The sequence below is a fragment of the Moschus berezovskii genome, chromosome 19 (genome assembly GCF_049115385.1).
Source record: "Moschus berezovskii isolate FMDL1 chromosome 19, NW_MosBer_1.0, whole genome shotgun sequence".
Classification (NCBI taxonomy): Eukaryota; Metazoa; Chordata; class Mammalia; order Artiodactyla; family Moschidae; genus Moschus; species Moschus berezovskii.
Window position 1 is genome coordinate 69,323,950 of NC_142478.1, and position 24,503 is coordinate 69,348,452.

The window sequence follows — 24,503 nt, forward strand, 5'->3', positions numbered from 1 at the left end:
TCAGGAATTGGCGTGACATCATTGGTATCCTATGGCAAATCACAAAGCAAGGGCCAGACCAGATTCGAGGGATGGAGAAGTGGACTCCATGTCTTGGTGGCAGATGTTGGGAGCCTCCCTACAAAGGGTCTGGACACAGAGGGGGCCCCAGAGCTTTGAAATAATTTCTGCACTCAAGCTACCACGCCCAACAAAGAGTAGGGGTGAGAACTCAGGTCTCCTGGTCCCAGTCCGAAGCTCCAAATGATATCCCTGTGCACAACTGTCCCTAGGAGATGACTATCATTGTCCCCATTTTACAGATGAAGAAAATGAGGCCCAGAGAAGTGAAATAACTTGCCTATGATCCCACAGCTACGAATTCTACCCAGGGCTCAGTGCCTGGCATAAAGAATCAGAAAATGTTTCTTTCTCCACCTGATGCTTCTTAACATGTGGAAGGCACTCTCAGAAGATCCTGAGACTTTTTCAGGAAGAAAGGAAGGCTTTCTTTTTGTCTGTCATAGAGGATGGTGACTGCAGCCATGAAAATTTAAAACTACACTTGCTCCTTGGAAGAAAAGCTATGACAAACCTAGACAGCATATTAAAAAGCAGAGACATCAGTTTGCTGACAAAGATCCATATAGGCAAAGCTATGGTTTTTCCAATAGTCATGTACGGATGTGAGAGCTGGACCATAAAAAATGCTGAACACTGAAGAGTTGATGCTTTTGAACTATGGTGCTGGAGATGACTCTTGAGAGTTCCTTGAACTGCAAGGAGATCAAACCTGTCAATCCTAAGGGGAATCAGTCCTGAATATTCATTGGAAAGACTAATGCTGAAGCTGAAGCTCTAATACTTTGGCCACCTGATGCAAAGAGCCGACTCATTGGAAAAGATCCTGATGCTGGGAAAGATTGAAGAAGGCAGGAGAAGGGGACGACAGAGGATGAGTTGGTTGGATGGCATCACCAACTCAATGGACATGAGTTTGAGCAAACTCCGGGAGATAGTGAAGGACAGGGAAGCCTGTTGTGCGGCAGTCCGTGGCATCAAAAAGAGTGGGACACAACTTAGCAACTGAATGACAACAACAAAGGAAGTTTTGAGTTCAGCTCCTCACTCGGCACCTCGTTGGCTGTGTGACCTTGGATAAATCACTTTACTTCTGTGAGCTTCAGTTCCCTGTCTTTAAAAGGAGGATGATAATGATAGAGTCCCCACCTCTTAGAGTTCCTGGGAAGATGGAACTCTTGGCAAGGGCCTGACACCATGTGCACACTCAGCAGTTTACTTGGCAGCTGCAATGATGATGACGATTAACTCCTGTGTTGTGTGTACAAACTGAGCTCTATTATACAACTATACACACACACACACAAATGTTGCCTCCAACTTCGGGCACTGAGGGGTGAAGGAGCTTCATCCTAAGGCACTCCCCAGACGTCCTACCTGATTGATTACTCCCCTTCCCCTCGTTGTTGGTGTGAGTGGTAACTGGGAAACACAGTTCTAGGACAGGTCTTCCCCAGCACATGCCCTTTTCCAATCCTCGGCTGTGCCAGCTCTTCGCAGCCTTGGCATCTGCAGCCGTGGGAGGGGCCGCCCCCTCCATCCCCCATCTCAAGCCTGGCCCCTACCTTGCTGGTGCACACCCAGGAGCCCACGGCGCTCAGATGCAGTTAGCTCTGACATCCCGCGAGCCGCACTGCTTGTCTGATGTACAGTGACCCTGGCACTTACTCTACAGCCAGTGCTCGGTGAGGACCCACCACGTGCCTGGCATTGCGTTAGGTTATCAGAAGCTTGGAGGAAACACTACTTTACTGCACGCCAAACTCTTCAGAGTGCATCACCTCTGTCAACTTAGTTAATTCTCTAAACAGCCCGTGAGTTCACATGGTGGGGTCTGGCAGCCAGGCGGGGGCAGAGGCTCCAAGCACAGTCCTGTGAGGGCCGGGGAGACCCTGTGCAGCCACATCACACCTCCGGTGAGCCCAGGGGAGCCCTCGAGGTTCCCAACGGTTGGTTTTCTCCTGGAGGACCGTTCCTGCCCTCCTGGAACCTGCGCTGGGTCGCACGGGATGTGTTTTGGCAGCTGAGACGAGCCACACCAGGCTGTACGAGGGGATGTCTTCAAGAGGGTGCGTCATGATGGGGACGCAGAGTGACAGCAAGCACAGATCGGCAGCTGTCAGCTCCTGCTGTGACGGCCTGGAGCATCTTCCTCCAGCAGCGCGGGGCCAGGGCCACGTCCCTCTGCACGGGAGTGTGTGTGTGTGTGCACTCACATACCATACACGCACAACCACACATATACATGCCCACCCCACACACATCACACACACACACAACACAAACATCACACACCACACACAGATCACAACATGCGCGTACCACACATTCACACATACCCCACACACACTACACACAACACACACACACAACACACCACACAGTACACACACAACACACCATATACACTACACACACACCACACACAGATAACACACCACACACACTACACACACACCACACAACACACACTTCACATACACCACACACACTACACACACACCACACACAGACAACATACCACACACACTACATACACACAGTACACCATACACACTACACAGACAACACACACAGACAACACACCACACACACTACAGACACACAACACAAATATCACACACCACACACAGATCACAACATGCATACCACACATATCACACATACCCCCCACACACTACACACAACATACACACACAACACACCATACACACTACACACACAACACACCATATACACTACACACACAACACACACACAACACACACCACACACACACAACACAAAACACAACACAGACTTCACACATACCCCACACACACAACACACACACAACACACCATACACACTACACACACAACACACACACAACACACACTTCACACACACCACACACACTACACAGACACCACACACACACAACACAAAACACAACACACTTCACACATACCCCACACACACAACACACACACAACACACCATACACACTACACACACAACACACCATATACACTACACACACAACACACACACAACACACACTTCACACACACCACACACACTACACAGACACCACACACACACAACACAAAACACAACACACTTCACACATACCCCACACACACAACACACACACAACACACCATACACACTACACACATACCCCATACACACTACACACACAACACACAATACACACTACACACATACCCCACATACACAACACACCAAGTACACACTACACACATAACGCATCACACACACTACACACACACCCCACACACACTACACACACAACACACCATACACACTACAGACATAACATACCACACACACATCACACACATACACAACACAAACATCACACACCACATACAGAGCACAACATGCACACCACACCTATCACACATAACCCACACACACAACACACTACACACATAACACATCACACACACTACACAGACAACACACACACAACACACACACAATACACCATACACACTACAGACATAACACACCACACACACATCACACACATACACAACACAAACATCACACACCACATACAGAGCACAACGTGCGCACCACACATATCACACATACCCCCCACTACACACACAACACACACACACAACACACACACAACACACCACACAGTACACACACAACACACCATATACACTACACACACACCACACACAGATAACACACCACACACACTACACAGACACTACACACACACACCACACAACACACACTTCACATACACCACACACACTACACACACACCACACACAGACAACATACCACACACACTACATACACACAGTACACCATACACACTACACAGACAACACACACAGACAACACACCACACACACTACAGACACACAACACAAATATCACACACCACACACAGATCACAACATGCATACCACACATATCACACATACCCCCCACACACTACACACAACATACACACACAACACACCATACACACTACACACACAACACACCATATACACTACACACACAACACACACACAACACACACCACACACACACAACACAAAACACAACACAGACTTCACACATACCCCACACACACAACACACCATACACACTACACACATACCCCACATACACAACACACCAAGTACACACTACACACATAACACCCCACACACACTACACACACAACACACCATACACACTACAGACATAACACACCACACACACTACACACACAACACACCATACACACTACAGACATAACATACCACACACACATCACACACATACACAACACAAACATCACACACCACATACAGAGCACAACATGCACACCACACCTATCACACATAACCCACACACACAACACACTACACACACTACACACATAACACATCACACACAACACACACACAACACACCATACACACTACAGACATAACACACCACACACACATCACACACATACACAACACAAACATCACACACCACATACAGAGCACAACGTGCACACCACACATATCACACATACCCCCCCACTACACACACAACACACACACACAACACAACACACACTTCACACATACACCACACACACTACACACACAACACACCATACACACTACAGACATAACACACCACACACACTACACACATACCCCATACACACACACTACACACATAACACACCACACACACTACACACAGATAACACACCACACACACACAACACACCACACACACACTTCATACATACCCCACACACACTACACACACCACACACAGATAACACTCCATACACACTATACACACAACACACACACACAACACACCATATACACTACACACATAATACACCACACACACTACACACATACCACACACAGATAACACACCACACACACTACACAGAGACCACACACACACAGCACACACTTCACACATACCCCACATACACTACACACACAGCACACCATACACACTGCACACATAACATACCACACACACACCACACACACAACATACAAAACACACTACACACACACCACACACACTACTCACACACCACACACAGATAAAAACCACACACACTACACAGACACAATACACCACACACACACAACACACACACCACAAGTCCCAACCCACCCTTAATTAAACTCTAATTTATGCTTTAATTATACTCTCTCAAGTTCAGCTCTTTTACCCTGACTCAGAGGTCCGAAAATGAAGAAGGCCTCTGGTCCCACCCACTAACTGTATAAATTTGGAGAAACTCCTGTCCAGAAAGAGGGCGTGATGTGGGCATCTGCACACAGGAAAGTCCGGGACAGGCCACAAGGCCGCCTCCGGCCTCCCTTGGGTGTGGGAAACCCAAGCTTCACCAGCCTGAATCTGAATCCCTGAGTTCTCAACCGCATCCCTTACCTGCTGGTGATGGAGCGGGTAGGGAAGACGGGGGGCCCAACCTCCTGGGGAGAAGGAAAGCATGAAGCAGAAGGAAACTGTGGCTACTGCTTTCTTTTTTTTTTCTTTTCTTTTCTTTTTTTTTTTAGAATTGGTGCTTTCTGAGATTTTCATCTAGAGAAACTGAGGCCCAGGCTGGGCAAGTGACTTGTCCGTAGTCAGAGAGCAAAGAAGCAGCAGGGGGAGGGACTCTCAGTGATGTCTCCCGACACCACCACTCTCGCCCCTTAGCCAGCTGTGTAATCCATTACAAGTATATTTTTTTCACAGTGCTCTGTTAATTGAATTCCTGGCATTGACTATGATGTTTACAGCTTTCAACAATGTTCTCCCCATTTTACAGGTGAGGACACTGAGGATCAGTGAGGTTAAGTCACTTTCTCCAGGTCGCCTAGCTAGAAACCAGCACACTCAGGGTTTGAACCCAGAGCCCATTCTCTTCACACTGCCTCTCAAGATGCAGCAAAAAACACCAGGGTGGCTACAGACTGATTGCTTTCCGCTTTCCCAGCAAAGCAGCTGAGAAGTGCTGGGTTTGCCGCTGGTCCACAGCGCGGGCAGTGCTATGCCTTGTTGTTGATCTTGCCGAAGCTTTGCCCGCCATGTTATGAATCGGCTCAGCCCAGGGATGTGGCAGGTCAGCCCGTGGGGTGGTCCCAGAGGAAAGGCACATCCAGTGAGGCGGTGGGGCGGGGGGTATCTTTCTTCTCTTTCTCATTGGAGATCTGAGGGGGAATTTGTCGAGACAGGGAGGAAAGTGGAGGAAAAGGAGAAAAGAGAGGCAGAACAGAGGTGGGGTCTCACCCACATAGAAACCTCCAGGGCAGCAGCTTTCAGTGCCGGCTGCCGGCACAGCCTCCTGGGGAACTTCAGTGACACTGATGCCCGGGACCTGCGCCCCAAGATGCTGAGGGTCCCGTTGACCTGGGGTGCAGCCTGGACATCATCGGGAGTCTTTAAATCTCCCTAGAGATTCTCTTGTGTAGCCGAGACTGGGTGAAGGCTGGGTCTGAGCCCTACACAGACACATGCTTGGTGAGTTTCTGGAGGAGAAAGGAAGGAAAGAAAGCAGAGAAATAGGGAAGGACAGAGAAGGAAATGAGAAAACTGTTCATTTTTTATGCTTTAATGGGTCTTTTTAGGGAGCCAGAGAGATTGGTTTTCTCTGCCCTCCCCGGAGGTGACATGGTTTCTTGTCCCACCTGCTATTTTATCAAATTAAATTGAAACCAAATTAGCCCTGGGCCAAAGGGTCCCTCAGCAATTCCATGGTGCCAGGAAGCACCTGGCGCTGGCCGTGTGGCTTCATGAAGGAGCCGAGGCCTTGGGATCTGGGCCTTTGTGGGCTCAGTTTACTCCTCTGTGAAATGGGATTTCATTTTCTCGGGTCTCCTCACCATGTGGCTGAGGGGATATGAAGAGAGAATGGATACAAAAGAGTTGGAAACAAGTCTTTTCCTTAAGGCCTTCAGAGAAAATATGTAAGTGTTTTATAAAAGTTTTATTGCACTTACAACCGCATCTATGGGCTCTGCTTCTCTTCTCTCCCTTGTTTTAAAGTCAACGCTGTATCTAGTCACCCATCTCTGCGGTCTGGTGGAGGTCCTGCCTTGATTGCAAGATGGTGTTTTCTTGAGAAAGTCATTGAATCCCTCTGAGCCTCAGTTTGCTCACCTGGAAAAAGCAGAAATAAATTCACCATCAGTCATCTATGTACATGACATTTATTTCACTGTTGTGAAGCCCTGAGCTTGGGCATGTTCCTTCGGGGAGCTCGCAGCCTGGTATGAGAGCTGACGTAGGCAGGTAGAGTCCCACGGTTCAGCGCTAGAATCATGCCTTCTAACTACCTGGCTCTCTAGTATGACCAGCGGTATGAGCTTTAGTGTGTTTCTTCACCTCTGGGTGCCTCAGTTTGCTTACCTGTGAAATGGGTAAGAATGATGCTTCTTGGAGAGCTCATCTGAGGGAAAAACGAAAGGGTGCGTGTGAAGTGCTAAGAACAGCTCCTGGATCTGAGGAAGTCTTCTGAAAGCCTTGGCTAGCTATCATACGGCCATAGCTGCAGGAGGGTGTAGGAAGCGCAGAGGGACCTATAAAATGACGTCAAGCAGAGAGGAGAGGAGAGGCATTCCAGATTAGAGGACCAGCCTGGCTAAGGCAGGTCTCAAGGCTGCAAAGGATCTGGTATCCAAAGATGTTTGAGACAGCAGAGGTGGGCTGCCCACCCCTCCCCCGCCCCGTGGACCCCATGGAAGTCTTGGAAGGCTGAAAAACTGAATGGAATTCTGTGGGCTAATTTTTGCTATTTCCACAGTCCAATTCTATTACCAGCTGCTTTTTACTTTCCTTCTTAAATTGGCTTGCCTTTTTCACTTGGCTTCCTCTAAGCAAGATAATGTCCGTGAAATGAGAAGTTTGATGTGCAAACCATATATTTATATATTTTTCTAATTCACATTTAAATAAATACATAACCATTAGACATTTCCAAAGATGTTTGTCTACTGCAAATCGTCTTGTGAATACTACTCAGGAGAGGCTTTTAAAGGCGAGATTGCTAAGCAAAGGTCAGATGTTTGTTAGGAAAGGAATAAGAAAAGCAAGATGGCTTGCTCACCATTTCTTTCTGTGCCTTCTATGGAATATTAACTACAGCTCAGCAGTTATAAAACTCCCCTACCACCTTCTCCCCACTTGCAGGGTCCTGGTTTGTTGTAGTAAGGATGGGGAGAAGGGGTTACCCTGCAGGGGAAATAGATGCCTGTATCTTGCTTAAGTGCACACTGCCCTCTGCTGGTCAAGAGAAAGTACACTTGCTAATATATGTCAGATTCAAATTTACATCCTATCCTCCCCTCTCTGACTCTCTAGACCCTTGTGGAAGCTATGATGAGGGTCCCTCGGGCTGTTTTTATCCTTTGTGAAGAGGTGAAATACCCGCATGATTCAAAACCCAAAGGTACAGAAGGTTCTACTATGAAAGTCAAGTTTCCCACCCTTCCCCAGCAAACAGCCCCCTCCATCGAGGCAAACACTATATCTGTTTCTTAAGCATCTTTTCCAGACGCTTAAAATATTTGCAAAACTGTCCGACTCTTTGCGACCCCATGAATCACAGCACGCCAGGCCTCCCTGTCCATCACCAACTCCCGGAGTTCACTCAAACTCATGTCCACAGAGTCGGTGATGCCATCCAGCCATCTCATTCTCCGTCGTCCCCTTCTCCTCCCGCCCCCAACCCTTCCCAGCATCAGAGTTTTTTCCAGTGAGTCAACTCATCGCATGAGGTGGCCAAAGTATTGGAGCTTCAGCTTTAGCATCAGTCCTTCCAATGAACACCCAGGATTGATCTCCTTTAGAATGGACTGGCTGGATATCCTTGCAGTCCAAGGGACTCTCAAGAGTCTTCTCCAGCACCACAGTTCAAAAGCATCAATTCTTCGGTGCAGCTTTCTTCACAGTCCAACTCTCACATCCATACATGACCACTGGAAAAACCATAGCCTTGACTAGACGGACCTTGGTTGGCAAAGTAATGGAACTGAACAAATCTCATTCTACTAAAATAAAACCACCCAGACCAAGTTATCAGTTTAACACTGACTTTATCACATACCCTGTTATACGCAATCAGCAACAAGATGAAACAAATTTGTTACCAAGAAATGTAAAATGTTTAGGAGATACAATATTTTTTACATGGGGAGTCTGTAGAAAGAAGAAATATTCACATGAACTCTAGCGATGACATCATGTGAACCAAAGGCATATTGGGGTACAGGGGAACGGTGAAACAAGGCTTCCTCATTCTGCAGGTTTTATTTGTAATTTTTAATTTGCATTTTCTGAGATAAGACTGAACCTGAGCATACTTTTTCTTTCTTGTTTTTATTGAAGTCTCGTTGACTTACAGTGTTGTATTTGTTCCAGGCATACAGCAAATCGATTCAGTTACACGTATTTTTTCAGATTCTTTTCCCTTATAGATTATTTCAAAATATTGAATATAGTTCCCCATGCTATACAATAGGTCCTTGTCTGGGTATACTTTGAGGGCTCGTCTATGTGGGACTTTCATGGGATGTTGTATGAAACAGTGGTTCCTATGTTGGGCTTTCTCTCTGATAGACATAGGTTTGATCCAAGGTCTGATTCATATGTGACCTTGGGCAGATGGCTTCTCCTGGCTGACCTTCAGTTTCCTTCTCTGTGAGGAAACGGTAATGCGTCTTAGCTTGTGGAGTTGCTGTTTGAACGGGTAATACTGAGCCGGCAGCGTTACTTAAATGCTAAGTGAGGTCTTGTCTCCGGACACTTTTCATGGTTGAATAAGATTCCATTGGGTGAATAGACCTCGTTTGCTCCTCTATTGAACTATCGAGGGAAGGTGTCCAGGTTTGTGTTTGGGAAGGATTTACCTGACCGCTTCTGAGAGAGGGGAGAGAGCCAGGGAAGGACGGAGTCAGTAAGCCTTCAGATCGCCTCACAATCCAGCTGAAAGGTGGAGAAAAGCCAATGGCAGAGACCAAGGAGAAGGAGATGGCTTGTCATGTCGAAGGAGACACAGAGGCTGTGATCTTCCGGCAGGAGCTCAAGACCCCTGTGCCCAGGGAAAGCCTTTCCCTCTGACAGCAAGGGGGGCCGGCGCAGGCGGGGGCTGGCCATGGGGAGCTCTGTCTTCCCGTGGAATCCTCGCTGCGGGGGACGTGCTGCACCCAATTTCAGTCAGATCAAACCCACCTGCCTGCCAACACCTCTCCATTTCCCGTTAGCCCCAGAGTCAAACTGACATCCTGATTTCTCGGCGTCTCCTCAGATTGTATCTAGCTGACATCTCTCTTCTATCCCCTGCTGAAAGCCCTGCTCTGCCCTGTGGCCAATCTGCCCACTGTTAAGTCTCTGCGTTTTCCTCTCAATTGCTGGGGGATGGCCCAGCGGCAGGGACCCTGGATGAACTCAGTGTATCAAACAGAGTTGGACAGGCAAGCAAAAACACAGGCTCGTCCTTGGATCAGGAGGGAAAATCAATTACCAGCATTTGTGTATATCATTGGAATCAGCCTCTCAAAAAGCTGGATCCAGAAGGACAGGGAAGCCTGGCGTGCTGCAATCCACAGGGTCGCAAAGAGTCGGACACAACTGAGGGACTGAACAGCAACACGAAGGATCCAGGAGAGAGTGCCTTTGTTCTTTCTCCCACTGCCCTTCATGCACCTTCTCCGTTGCTTTGCTTCTCTGGGTGAAAGCTTTGTTTCCATGGGTCTTCTGGTCACAACAAGTGTAGTTGAGTCTAATAATCATATACCTCTAAACATTATTTGTTGTAAAAGCTCACCCCTCCCTCTGCAGGGCTTCTTGGGCTGGGAATTCTGCAATGAGGAAGGGGCTCTGGGCCGCTTCTTTCTCACAGGGCAGCCAAATGTCTCCACCCTATTATTTTATGGAAAGTATAGAGTGCTAATCATTTTTCCTTGCCCTTATGGGGTATACTTGATATTGGCAGAGCCCGGATGGTCTGGACCTTGCCCTCTGCTGGATTCTATTGCCCTTTCAGGGTGGGACCATTTTTAAGGAGATGCATAGGGGCTGCCTTCATCAGGGTTCACATCCAGACCTGGGGAACATCTCTGTTCTTGCCAGGGATGGGCAGCTCACTCCCAGCGCCTCCCCTTGCTTCCTTTGATCTGCCCCCAGGGAGGCAGCAGCTCCAGGCTGGTTTTTATCACTGCTGTTTGCTCGGTAAGCATCGAAGCGGGGACTGTGATGGTGGAGGTGTTGACGATGGTCATGATGATAGTGGGGATGGTAATGGTGGTGGTGGCGGTGTTGATGACCGGGATGGTGATGATGATGGTTGTGATGATAATGATGGTAATTTTTGTGGTGATGTTGATGGCGGTGATGATGGTGTTGATGTTGATGGTAATGATAATGGTTGATGATGGGACGGTGATGATGCCCATAATAACATTACAACATGACATTACATTCAAATGAACAGACTTTGCTCAGGTGCCACCAGTGAACCTAGAATCTGATCCCGTATCTCCTGCATCCCTTCCCTCACTCTGAAAGCCCGTGACACAGACTGGAGATAGTAAGCCCAGTTCACAGGCAAGGAACTTCAGAAAACCACACACCCTCCACCAAAGTGTCAAAACAGGAATCAAACCGACCTTTCTGATTCCCCAGGCTGTGTGCTCTTCTCAGAGCACTGCTCCTTCCTGTCTTAGAAAGAACAGACAGTTGCTCTTGGGTTTTCAAGTGAAAGGTGTTTGCACCCTTGAAGATGCCTCTGCTGCACTGAGGTCATTGAAATGAATGATAGAGTAAATGGAAGTCATGCACTGTCTGCAAACCGCTCTTACCAGTGAATTGGCTATGAAGTCGGCTTATAGAATAAACATCTCCACTCCGCTGTGTTTCCATACTGGCCTGATCCAGCGCTTTCATGAGCCATTGATGTTTTCATGGTACTTAGAGTTAAGAGGCTCTTCCATAGTTCAAAAACTGACATTAACCCTACTATTTCTGTTGCCAAATAGACTCTCTGGCATGCTCTTTCATAGCATAGCATCTACTGAGCACCTACTGTATGCAGAAGAAAGTAGTGACTCCAGAATGTCAATGTAATAGGGGTTTAGAGATTGTCATCTAGTTGGAAACTGGCAGGGGGTAGGCAGAGTCTGGGAGCTTAGTCTTAAAGTCCTGTGTGCAAAGCAAGCGCAGAACTTTTTTTCAGGAGAGGATATTCTGGGGAGTGGTGCAGGGGAAGCTGATGGACGGTGTGGGGGCAATTAGAATCTCCCTAAGCCACTCGTCGGAACAGCTGGCCGTGAGGAGCTGTGGGGGATGAAACACATCCCCCGCCTGCTGGAAGCAGACCCTCAGCAGCGTGCCTTGCGTGCTTTGTTCTCACTCCTGAAGCACCGACACGGGTAGTTTTCTTATCTCCTCCCCGCTCCCAGAGTGGCAGCAAACACTGCCCTTGGGCATTGGATGAAGCTTGGTTGGGGGACGGGGGAGGCCATCATCATTCCGCATCAGATCCCAGAACTTCACTGAAGGCCGTTTCCTGGAATGCCTCTCCTCTGGCAGTGAATTGGTCCGTCAGGATGCTCCTGTTTAATATCCTTTAATGTCTTCCATCCCCTGAAAGGTGACACCCAGGTGACCTAAACTTGGCTCTCTAAATCCTCATGGTCTAGTCTCCATTCCCACGTCTATTCCCAAAACTGGGCACAGGGACCACCAGGTGTGTTCCTTCAGGAGTCGTGACCCTTCTCCCTTCCTCCCTCTGCCTCAGGCACTGCCCTCTCTCCCTGTCCTGTATGCCTGCCTTGTGGTCCCCTTCTCTCTCTTGAGGGTCCTGAGCAAGTATCACCTCCTCCAGGGAGGCTTCCATGATGCCCCCGTCTGAGTTAGACTCCCTTCTCTGCACTTACGATTGTGACTCCTACCACAATCCCTGGCTTTCTAGTCTAAACAGACCACTGCCGTGTGACTCCGCATGTCATCTGAGCACAGCACAGTGCCTGGCACACACTGCATGCATGCCAAGCCGCTTCAGTCGTGTCTGACTCTGTGTGACCCCCATGGACTGTAGCCCACCAGGCTCCTCTGTCCATAGGCTTCTCCAGGCAAGAATACGAGAGTGGGTTGCCCTGCCCTCCTCCAGGGATCAAACCTGTGTCTCTTACATCTCCTGCATTGGCAGACAGGTTCTTTACCACTAGTGCCACCTGGGAAGCCCTAACACAAATGCTTGGAAATATTAGGGAGGGGCTACAAGGATAGGAGGGGACACAGTCAAGGCTGCTTTGATTGATGCAGCCAAAGCTGAATTATCTGGCATCCCTACAATCAAAGATCAGTTTTATCCAGCACACCTACCATGGCACTGTTTTCTGTGCCTTATTGAAGGGCTTCCTGGATTATTAACTCTCCATCATCAGGGTACTGTCTTGTGTTTGGGTCTTTAAAAGTGTGTCATCCCACGATGCTATGAATAGTGATGGTAGGTTGGAGCATCTTCCATGAGTCTGATCTTTCTCCACCCCATCCGCAGTCCCATCCTCTAAACATAATAGATAACCTGGCTGATTTTGAGGCATTTGCTACGTAATAAGTGGAAAGATTGGAGAAGGAAATGGCAACCCACTCCAGTGTTCTTGCCTGGAGAATCCCAGGGACAGGGGAGCCTGGTGGTCTTCCGTCTATGGGGTCACACAGAGTCGGACACGACTGAAGTGACTTAGCAGCAAGTGGAAAGATCATTTCACTTTATATGAGGATGCAAATTATAATTAGCAAGCAGTCAGCTTGTTCTGCATCAGAGAAAAGTGGAAGACCCGTGTCACACCCCCAGCAGGTGGCTCAGAGCCCAGCACTTGTTTCACCCAGGAAAGGGTTGTTAATGACGGGGGTGTTGAACGCAATCCTGCCGGCAGTGCAGCACTTGGCTCTGCAGTGACCTCTATGCAGGAATGGTCATTTCATGAATGAGTCTTCAAAAGCCCAATCCATCCACAGATCCATTCCTGCTTACAGGAAGGACCAGCACATGCCATTTACAGGTTCAGCCTGTGGCTCCCTCACCCCCCACTTAGCTTGGGTCCTGATCACATAGTATATGTCAAGAAAATGAGTGCTGCCTGAAAAAAAAATAATAGTCTTATTGAATGCCCATAACTTGGCTTCTCAAGACCCCTTCCTCCTCTCTCTGCCCCCCAAGCCTGAACCTCAGCAACAGTGACATCCTGACCATCTACGACGGTGATGAGGTCATGCCCCACATCTTGGGACAGTACCTGGGAAACAGCGGCCCCCAGAAGCTGTACTCGTCCACGCCGGACCTAACCATCCAATTCCACTCGGACCCCGCCGGCCTCATCTTTGGGAAGGGCCAGGGATTCATCATGAACTACATCGGTAAGTGTTCTAGCCAGTTACTATTTGTCGTTGTGTGTAGATGCAAGCCAAGACCATTCCCTCTAGGTGTGTCTTTTGGGGAGTGTTGTACTATGTGAGTTTTTTTAATATATTGGCACAGGAAATATACATTGTTTTTTAATTTTTTTAAGAGGTGGGCTCTCTAGTCGGAAGGACCAGGGTTCGAGTCCTAGCATTGTCATCAATGGCTTTGTGACCTTGGGCAAGTCACTTAAGCTCTCTGAGCCTCCGTTGTGTCGTCTGTAAAATGGAAATACTGATACCTCTCGCACGGGGTTGACACCAGGAATTAGTAGATCATGACTTTCACACATTATTGACCTGGAGATTTTCGCGGGAGCTTAACTCCTCCTGTGGCCGTAATACGTCTCCAGTCAGTAATCTTGCCTGAACGAGATTCCATGTCTTTGGTTCTTCCATTGGCTTGAAGATTTACCCATCTCCAGCCGATGCAATGCGTTCTCTTTGTACCTTCTCTGGCCTCCAGAATACAAGCTACTTCCCTGACCATTGGCTGTCTTAAGGAGCTTCACGCATCTGAAAATAAGTCCCTTGCATTTGTTTTGTTTTGTTGGCTTGTTGCTGTTGAGGCAGGGAATATGACTTTACTTGGGAAGCTGGCAGGAAGAGAAGATGGCAGAATAACGTCTCAAAGTAGCCCTCTTGGTCCCTGCTTTTTATTTCCAGCTGGTGGACACGCCCCATCCCTTCCCTGCTCCGCACGCGTCTCTCAGAAAAGCAATTGCAAGTGTCTGTCTTCTTTTTTATGTGTCTCAGGGGCCTTTTTACCCTTGATTGCAGTGCTGAGTATTTCAGAGTGTTACTGCTGCCACTTCCCATGCATTCTTTACCGGCCAGTGCCCTGGGCAGAGGCTTTCCAGGCCAGGTGCCCTCCGGAGTCGGCTGCCTTTGGAGGGAGAGTCTCTGGTGACTCAGCTTCACTCCATCTCCTTGGACCTCTCTTCCCCACCCACTCCCTCCTGGAAGATGACGTCATAGTTTTGCTCATTTGTCTCCTCTGGTACCCGAGTCAGTCTTCCAAAATTGCATTCAGCCTGATGACAGAAATCTGACTCTCTCCAAGGTTGCCCAAGGTTGACCAGAAAGCTTGGCCAGTGTTCCGTTTGGCAATATCTTAAAGAGGAGGTGTTCTTTTTAATTGATGCCAAAAACTCAGATTCATGTGACAATTTGAAATTGGCCAGCACTATTATGTGTATTATTTTATTTCATCTTCAAATACTTTGCCTCTGTTTCCAGAGAGTTTGGTTCACAAACTTTCATGCCAGGCCCTGTGCGAGGCATCAGGATACAGGAACAAATAGAATTCTCTCCCTGCCCTTGAGCCAGTTAGTAAAAATGGGAGAGAGTGTCCCATTAGCAGACAATAGCAGGACCACATCCTGATGAACATAGGATTCCAGCACGTGCTTCCCCGGGGTGCACAGCCTGGCTCATATAGGTAATACAAAAAGAGAGAACAGTTCCGTTTTTTCTTATTTCTGTTAAAAAATTACATAGCTAATTTCTGTATTTAATTTTTTTAAGTTATTTTTTTTGCCCGTGCTGTGTCTTCGTTGCTACATGTGGACTTTTCTCTGGGTGTGGCTACTGGAGAGGCTACTCTCCAATCGCAGTGTGCAGGCTTTTCGTTGGGGCCTCTTCTCTCTTTCAGTCAGAGCATGGGCTTTGACTGCACCACTTCAGGAGTTGTGGCCCCCAGGCTCAGTTGCTCCCTGACATGTGGGATCTTCCCAGACCAGGGACTGAACTGGGGTCCCCTGCATTACAAGGTGGATTCTCAACCACTGGACCACCGAGGAAGCCTTGTATTTAATTTTGATGTCAGTCAATTGCTCATCACTACCTGGCCTGAAGACCATGCTGATTTCAGAGGAAGCCAGGTCTGAAGTCAGTGGCAAAGGGTACCATGATTGACTAGTGATGTCTGTCACCAGCACGGGAGCCGTGTTTGCTACACTGGGTCTGGATTCAACCAGAGGTAAACGCAACTCCCATCCAGTAGAGGGGTCCAGCGGGAGGGTCGGGGGTTTCTCTTGCCATCTAGAGAATTCTGAAGCTCCTAGACTGATCTCAAGGCCTGACCCCAGCTCTGCAAGGTGGCCAAGGCTTATCTGCCCTGGATGCTGTCAGCACTGTCCATGGGAACCCTGAGCCTACATGGTTCTGACTTCCCATAATTCTTCTCTGCATGGACAGAAGCACAGACCCATTCTCTTCATAGCTTCTTATGTTTTGCTGTTGTCTGTGGCCAAGAGTATGGGAGGGAAGGGAATTAAAAAGCAGAGATGAGTAAGCAGTGTTTTGCAAAGAGATATTGGTCACTAGTGTGTTTATTCCTCTAATCCCAGGATAATAAATAAGCTCCATATTGTGGGTCAGCTCCAATCAAATGACAGTGGCTCCCTGGAGTGCTGTATGGAAAAGGATTGGGAGGTTTCAGCTTGACTCAAAGAAAGAAGTTGCTGGGATTGATTAGTGATGTCTGCTGTGAGCATAAGACTGGGAAGTGGTGGAATGTACTCAATACATATTTTGCCAAAAATTGGACCATCATGCTGATCTTGACCGTGAAAATGGACCCATCACTTCAGATTCCTAAATCCTGGGGCCTGCCACATGGTAGGCACTCATGTCTTAGTCAAAACAAATCATTGAATCCGTATGCCTCGTATTAGTGTTATTCTGGTATCCTGCACATTAATTAGTTTCCACCTTGCCTCTAGGGATAGTCAGGGTCATGATTCTTGTCTCCACTCTATGAGGACAGTGAGGCTCAGAGATATTTATTGACGTGACAGGCATCATGCAGGTTCTAAAAAACGAATAATTACAGCAAAGAATTAGAAGGGAAGTTATCTGACTCCTAGGCAACCTTAGCAAAGTTAACAAAGATTCATAGGAACAGATCATTGGTGAACATGTAGATTCCTGAATTAGGGTCTCCAGGGGGGGTCTCCTGAATCAGAAACTGAAGAACAGAAGGTTAAGTGACTGGGCCAGAGCCACCCAGTTAGTGGACCGTGCGGCCACACTCGAACCAAGGCTCTGCTGCATGGTGGCAGCGCTGAGTAACGACAAACGTGATGAATGCCACGGAGGAGACGGGAGGTCCTATGGAAATGTGTGGTCGTGTCGGCTCATTGAGAAGTCACACATATACATGGAATCTAGAAGAAGGGCACTGATGAAACTATTCACAAGGCAGGAATAGACATGCAGACACAGAGAGCAGACATGGACACCTTGGGGAAGGAGCAGGTGGGACGAACGGAGAGGATAGCGCTGACATATATGCACTATCACGAGTGAGATAGACAGCTAGTGGGAAGCTGCCATCTAGCACACGGAGCTCCACTCGGTGCTCAGTGACAGCCTAGAGGGGTGGGAGGGAGCCGGGAGGGAGCTCTCAAGGGAAGGGATATATGTGAACATATAGCTGATTCACACTGTGTACAGCAGAAACTAACATGACATTGTCAAGCAATTGTACTCTAATTAGAGTGTAAATATTTTTTAAAAAAGAAGATGCAAAAAATAAGTCAGGCAAGCAAATCGTTCTCAGTCTCAAAACTCTTGGCACAGGGCAGACCACAGATTCTGTATTTGCCCCCATTTCTCCTCTTTCATCCAGAGTCTGAGCTTCTGCAGCTGTGTCCCAAATCCAGGGCTTGGCTGATTTTTCAAAGGCCTAAAAATAGAGGCTTCTGCTCCCCACCAGGCAATTCGAGAAGCCGTTTCCCGCTCCCCTCCTTCTCGCAGACACCCAGGAGATCTCCTTCCCTCAAATAAAATCATGATGAAATCCCGGGGAAAAACCATTGCTTGTTTCTCAGAATGACTTTCCCGCAGACAGAGGAGGTGCTTTGCTTCCCCCAGGAGCACAGAAGAGCCGCAAATTAATTATACGGTGTAATTAGCTCTTGTCTCAAAATCTGTGCAGTGGGCACTCTGAGGCGAGAGTCGTAGTAGTGGGCTTCGGGTCGCTGCCGTAGTAACAAAGGTTGGCAGGAGGAAAAGAGAGTTACTCTGGAGGAAGACCATGATGATAAGCTGTGTGTAGCATTTTCTGGAGTGTGGTTAACGTTCACTGATGGCAGGCAATGGGATTCGAAGGATTCAACCAATAGTTATTTCTTTCTTAATAGTTATGTGTCTGTCTCAATCTGCAGTACAAAAAACGTATATGACTAATCCATCAAGCCCATAGATCTATGGACATTTCTTAGGACAAGGTTGAGGCTATGTGCACGTATGCACACTTAGTCATGTCCGACTGTTGTGATCCTGTGATCCTGTAGCCCACCAGGCTCCTCTGTCCGTGGGATTTCCCAGGCCAGAGTTTTGGAGTGGGTTGCCATTTCCTTCTCCAGGGCACCTTCCCAACCCAGGGATGGAACCTGTGTCTCCTGCATTGGCAGACGGATTCTTTACCCCCGAGCCACCTGGGAAGCCCCAAGGCTGAGGACAGGCGCCACCTTCTGCTCTGTAACAGCTGACTCCCCATGCCCAAATCAACAGTGAACGTTTACTGGCTCACAGCTTCTGTGAGCCAGCAGCTCAGGAGTTCACACTGAGTGGCCTCGAGTTGGGATCTCTCATGAGGTTGTGGTCAGGACGTCAGCTTGAGCTGCTGTCATCTGACGGCTTGACTGGGGCCAGAGGTCACACATCCACAGTGGGAAGAAATCATTGTAAAATCCCCCCTCGAGAAGAGTTGCTGCAGGTTAAGAGTTCCTGCTGCATTTCAGAAGTTGTGTTGCTTATTTCCAGAGGCTTCCTCATCTTCTATTTGCTCTTCCCTCTGACATTCATAAAACAAACCCAAAACAGAGAGACCACCTTCCCATCTAAGGATGACATTTTTGTTTTAAAGAGGTGTCAAGGAACGACTCCTGCTCTGATTTGCCTGAGATCCAGAATGGCTGGAAAACCACTTCTCATACGGAGCTTGTGAGGGGAGCCCGAATCACCTACCAGTGTGACCCCGGCTATGACATTGTGGGAAGTGACACCCTCACCTGCCAGTGGGACCTCAGCTGGAGCAGCGACCCCCCATTCTGCGAGAAAAGTAAGAGCCATCTTGTTTTTTTTTCCTTTAGGTCATCAGACCATAAATCCCTCCATTACAAATGCCATTAGGTGCAGTGTGCAACCTTGTATACAGGTCCTCGGACCCTGATGCGAGTATTTCTCGGGGCGCCAGTTCTTAAGAGCGGAATTAAAGTCAAATCTCCTTTGTCCTGGCCTCTTCTCCAGCCACATGCATTGTCTTTCAAGGGAGGCGTGTTCTAGATCGTTCTGTAGTTCTCAGCAAACCGATGGCCGTGCGGCCCTAACGCCCGCCTGGTCTGATCTGTCTTGCACAGTCATGTACTGCACCGACCCCGGGGAGGTGGACCACTCGACCCGCTTGATTTCTGACCCCGTGCTGCTGGTGGGTACCACCATCCAGTACACCTGCAACCCGGGCTTCGTGCTGGAAGGGAGCTCCCTCCTGACCTGCTACAGCCGCGAGACCGGCACCCCCATCTGGACCTCTCGCCTGCCCCACTGTGTTTGTGAGTCCTCTGTCCTGACTTGAGCCCCCCAGGGAATCCGCCGGGAGGGTTGGCTTCCTTTTCTTACTGGTGGAGGGCTGGGCTGTGAGGAGGCCGCACCCACTGTTGGGAGCGTTTATTATGAGTACCGTCCTATGACCACAGCTCTCAGGGATTGAGGGTGCTGCTACTCCCACATTTACGGTAAACATTATCAAATGGTTAAGATTTACAGTGAGTTTATCAGGCTCTGTGCTGAGGCTGCCTGCAATGCAGGAGACCCTGGTTCAATCCCTGGTTCTGGAGGATCCCCTGAGAAAGGAATGGCAACCCACTCCAGTATTCTTACCTGGAGAGTTCCACGGGCAGAGGAGCCTGGCGGGTTACAGTCCATGGAGTCCCAGAGTCTGACACGACTGAGCGACTAACACACACACACACACTCTACAGCCTGTGCAGTCCCAAAGAGGCTGACATGACTGAGTGGCTAACACACACACACACACACTGGTGGAGTCATTTCCCAGCACCCCTCTCCTCCTCCTCTAGTAGCTTTGTGAGCACGGCAGTACTCCTCCATCTTCTGAAGAGGATCCTGAGGTTCAGAGAGGTGAAAGCGCTGCCCCAGCTCACACAGCCTAGTTATGCAGGAGGCCAGAGGCAAACCCAGACCTGCTGGACCCTGCGTGCTTAAAATCAAGCAGTCCGCAGGGCAGTAAATAGAGTGGATTTAAGCTCTTTGGCCTCCTCTGTGGAGCCATCAGAACAAATGTTTGGCTTTTAAAAAAGAAGTCTTTGGGGGTTTCTCTACCATAAAAACTCCATAAAGGCTCCTAAGGTCACTCTGAGAATGGAAGAGTAACACCACATTCTCGCCAGGCAGAGGAGGTGGAGAGCAGGGGCATGGAAGTCTCAGCCTCAGGAGGGCGTGGGAATCGTCTAGAATGTCTGAAAACTCCCTGGAGATCTGAATGGCATAGGTCTGGGGTGTAGCCTGAGTTTCAGAAGCCCCCCAGGGATTCTGATGTGCTGAGAGAGATGGAACCCATTGCTTAAGGCAAGCGTGAGGCTCCGCAGAAGGCTCAGAGCCTCACACGGTGTCCGGCATTCAGGGGTGCTGGCGACACCGCTGTTTTGTGTGCTGTCTTGCATGAGTGTGTTTCAAGCAGATCCACAGCCAGCCCAGGCTCCCAGAGTCACACTGAGGTCTCCGATAGTATTGGAGAATCAAGAGTTAAAACAGCAAGAAGGTAAATATTGATTGTTTATGTTTATTGTAAACTCATCTACATCTGGGGACTTCCCTGGTGGCTCAGTTGGTAAAGAATCCGCCTGCAATGCGGGAAACCTGGGTTCAATCCCTGGGTTGGGAAGATCCCCTGGAGAAGGAAAAGGTTACCCACTCCAGTATTCTGGCCTGAATTCCATGACTGTATAGTCCATAGGATTGCAGAGTCAGACACGACTGAGCAACTTTCACTTCACTTCATCTACATCTGATGTAATGAGCTTAAGGATGTGGCTTTCTGCTCCAGCAGCTATGTTTTATCACTTCTCACGAGTCTTCCAAACAGGCTTCATGGACTTCTTTCATGGCCACACAAATAAGCAGTCCTGCCATTCAGATGGGTAAAAGCTGTCACTGTCGCAGGACAATTGGAAAGCCAGAAAATCCTTGTCCTTTTCCATTGGATAAACAGATACAGGCAGACCTTGGAGATTACTGTGGGTTCGGGTCCAGACAACCACGATAAAAGTAAATGTTGTAGTAAAGCAGAGATTTTGGTCTGAGATGGAGACAGAGACGCTGGGAGAGTGTCCCATGATGACAGAGCAGAGATGGGAGTTTCACATCTGCAAGTCAAGGGTGCCAGGAACGGCCAACAACCACCAGAAGCTGGGGAGAGGCAGGGAAGCACCCACCTTTGGAGGTTTTGGAGGGAGCAGGACCCTGCTGCCTTCTTGACTTCAGGCTTCTCGCCTCCAGGGAGTGACTTTTGTCCTAAGTCCCCTGGTTAGTGACCTTCATTACAGCCGCCCAGGAAGCAAATACAGATCTCAGGCTCCCCAGTGACTGTGAGTGAGTGAAAGATGCTCAGTCGTGTCTGACTCTTTGCGACCCCATGGACTGTAGCCCGCCAGGCACCTCTGTCCATAGGATTCTCTCCAGGTAAGAACACTGCAGTGGGTTGCCATTCTCTTCTCCAAGGGATCTTCCGGACCCAGGAACTGAACCCAGGTCTCTGGCATTAGCAGGCAGACTCTTTACTGCTGAGCCGCCAGGGAAGCCCCAAAGGTGAACTGCACCCAGTGTGGGAGGGGGGTGGTCAGAAGCATCTTGAGTCATGCAAGCTGCTGAGACCTAGAGATGAAAAGCTAAAAATAGGTGCTGATTCAAAAATACTGAAGGGTGGAGATATTTTTTAAAAAGAAAGGAAAGACCCCTCACTCGTCAGGCACCATCTTCAAAGACCCTCCGGGCTGCAGCAGCTGCTGGGCTTCCCAGAAAGCAGTCCCCTGCCTCGGGACCGCTGCCTTTCCTGGGTTCCGCAGCGCTCTGGTGAGAAGGCATCCCTGACACCCATGCTAATGAGTTCACAAGTCAAGCTCAGTGTCAGGAGACACGTCATCCTCCTCCTAGACACCGGGAGAACCTGGCGTGGGGTTCCAGTGTCGTTCCAGGCCTGGCGAGGCCGACGGGAGATGACACGCGATACGGGAGGACGGTCAGAGTCTAGTAGCGAGGTGCCCAGACTGAGGGGGAGGTTGCATCCGGATTCCGCGATGAGGATGAGGTTACTGAACCCAAAGCAGCTCTAAGATGTTTCCTCTGCTGAGCCAAGGAAACAGCCCCAGCTTGATGGGCACTGTGGCTGTGCCCAGCACTTCCCCAACAGTCACATGTTTAACCCTCACAAAACTGCATGAGCTGTGTGCGTGTGTCCACTTGAAAGCAGGCCGAGAAGGCCCAGAGAGGGTGAGCACCTTTCCTGAAGTCACACAGCAGGCAAGAGAAGCACTCAGGATTCCAGCTCAATCCTGATTAACCCCCCAAAGCATCATCTTCCCGCCTCACCTCTCTGCAACCATAGCTCCTGGGCAGAGGTCTGGGGCTCTGCTGTTGACCAAGATCTTCCATCAGGAGAATCAGGAAGCAGACGGCAAATTGTATAAGCTCAGGATGTCTGCAGCCTCCGTTCACAGTCACTTGCCAACACCATAATTTGGTCAGGCTGGTACTCAAAGCCATTTAAGCTCAGAATGTCTGCAGCCTCCGTTCACAGTCACTTGCCCACACCATAATTTGGTCAGGCTGGTACTCAAAGCCATTGTCTTCTCACTCTTGGTTCCTTTACCCCAGGCCACTTCAAGAACAGACAGATCAGGAGTAGGTAGAAGGAAGAGTCTGGGATTTGCCATCAGACCCACCCCCGGCTCTGCTGGGTGACCTTGGGCAAGTAGCTTGCCCTCTCTGGGCCTTGGCCCCTCATCTGTGAAAAGGGGATTACTACTTCCTGCCAGGCAGGGTTATTGGATGTAGCCCAGTCACTTAACGAGTCCTCTTATGTGCAAGCAAATGCTGACACAGAGGCCCCCAAACTTTCTCAACTCACAGAATCTCTAGAATGCCAGGATTGTTTCATAGATTTCCCAAGCTAGAATACTTAGCAGTTACACTTATTAACCAGTTAGGTCAAAACCACTTAATAAGTAGCTATATTCTGACAACTTAGTAGCTGCTTGAAAAAGTAATGCCCATGAATTCAGAGAAAGGATTGTATTTTTATTTCGTTCTTAAATAATACTTATCTATAATTAATAACACAGTTACTACTGTGAGGATGTGTGTGCCTTTTGGGTTCCCCCAAACTTCTCATCCTTTTAGCATCAGGCTGGGCTCTGCCACCTGCATCTACTGTTCCACCTTGATTTTGTTACAGTCCTTGCTTTTTAGCAGAGCAACCAGAGAAAACCTAGCATCATCGAAAAGAACATAGCTCAGTCTGATGTTAAAATTGTGAGCTTCCTCAAAGTAGGAGTTCACATGGGGCTGGAAGGTTTCACCGTGTCGCCTCAACATTTTTTAAAAACCTCACAGCACCCTCATGAGTTCATGGTGGCACCCTGGGGCACCACGGTACACAGTTTGGAAACAGTGGTGGTAGATCCTGAAAATACTGCAAAAACACAGCAATATATAAACAGACACAATCCACATAGTCAGGAAGCCTGGGATCTATTGAAGATGTGGGAGGAGAAACAAGTCGATAAAAGGAATAACAGTGAATCTTCAGCATCACCTCCTCCAGGAAGGCCTCCCTGCCTGCCTAGGCTAGGTCACGTTTCTCTCCTGTGTGCTCCCATGGCTCCTGTAGCTACACAGCACTTGCTGCAGCCTATTGAAATGATCTGTTTTTATGTTCAGAGAGTCACACTTACTAGGAATAT

The 24,503-nt window shown here is 48.7% G+C and overlaps 1 protein-coding gene across 1 annotated transcript in view; it reads left to right on the forward strand.

Moving 5' to 3' along the window:
• The window catches only part of SEZ6L (seizure related 6 homolog like), an 86,692-nt gene that overhangs the window by 44,687 nt on the left and 17,502 nt on the right, over positions 1 to 24,503 (forward strand). The window contains exons 11-13 of the mRNA XM_088827861.1: positions 14,276 to 14,472; positions 19,391 to 19,585; positions 19,884 to 20,075. Coding sequence (XP_088683987.1) covers positions 14,276 to 14,472; positions 19,391 to 19,585; positions 19,884 to 20,075 — 584 coding nt within the window. The remainder of the gene's footprint in view (positions 1 to 14,275; positions 14,473 to 19,390; positions 19,586 to 19,883; positions 20,076 to 24,503) is intronic.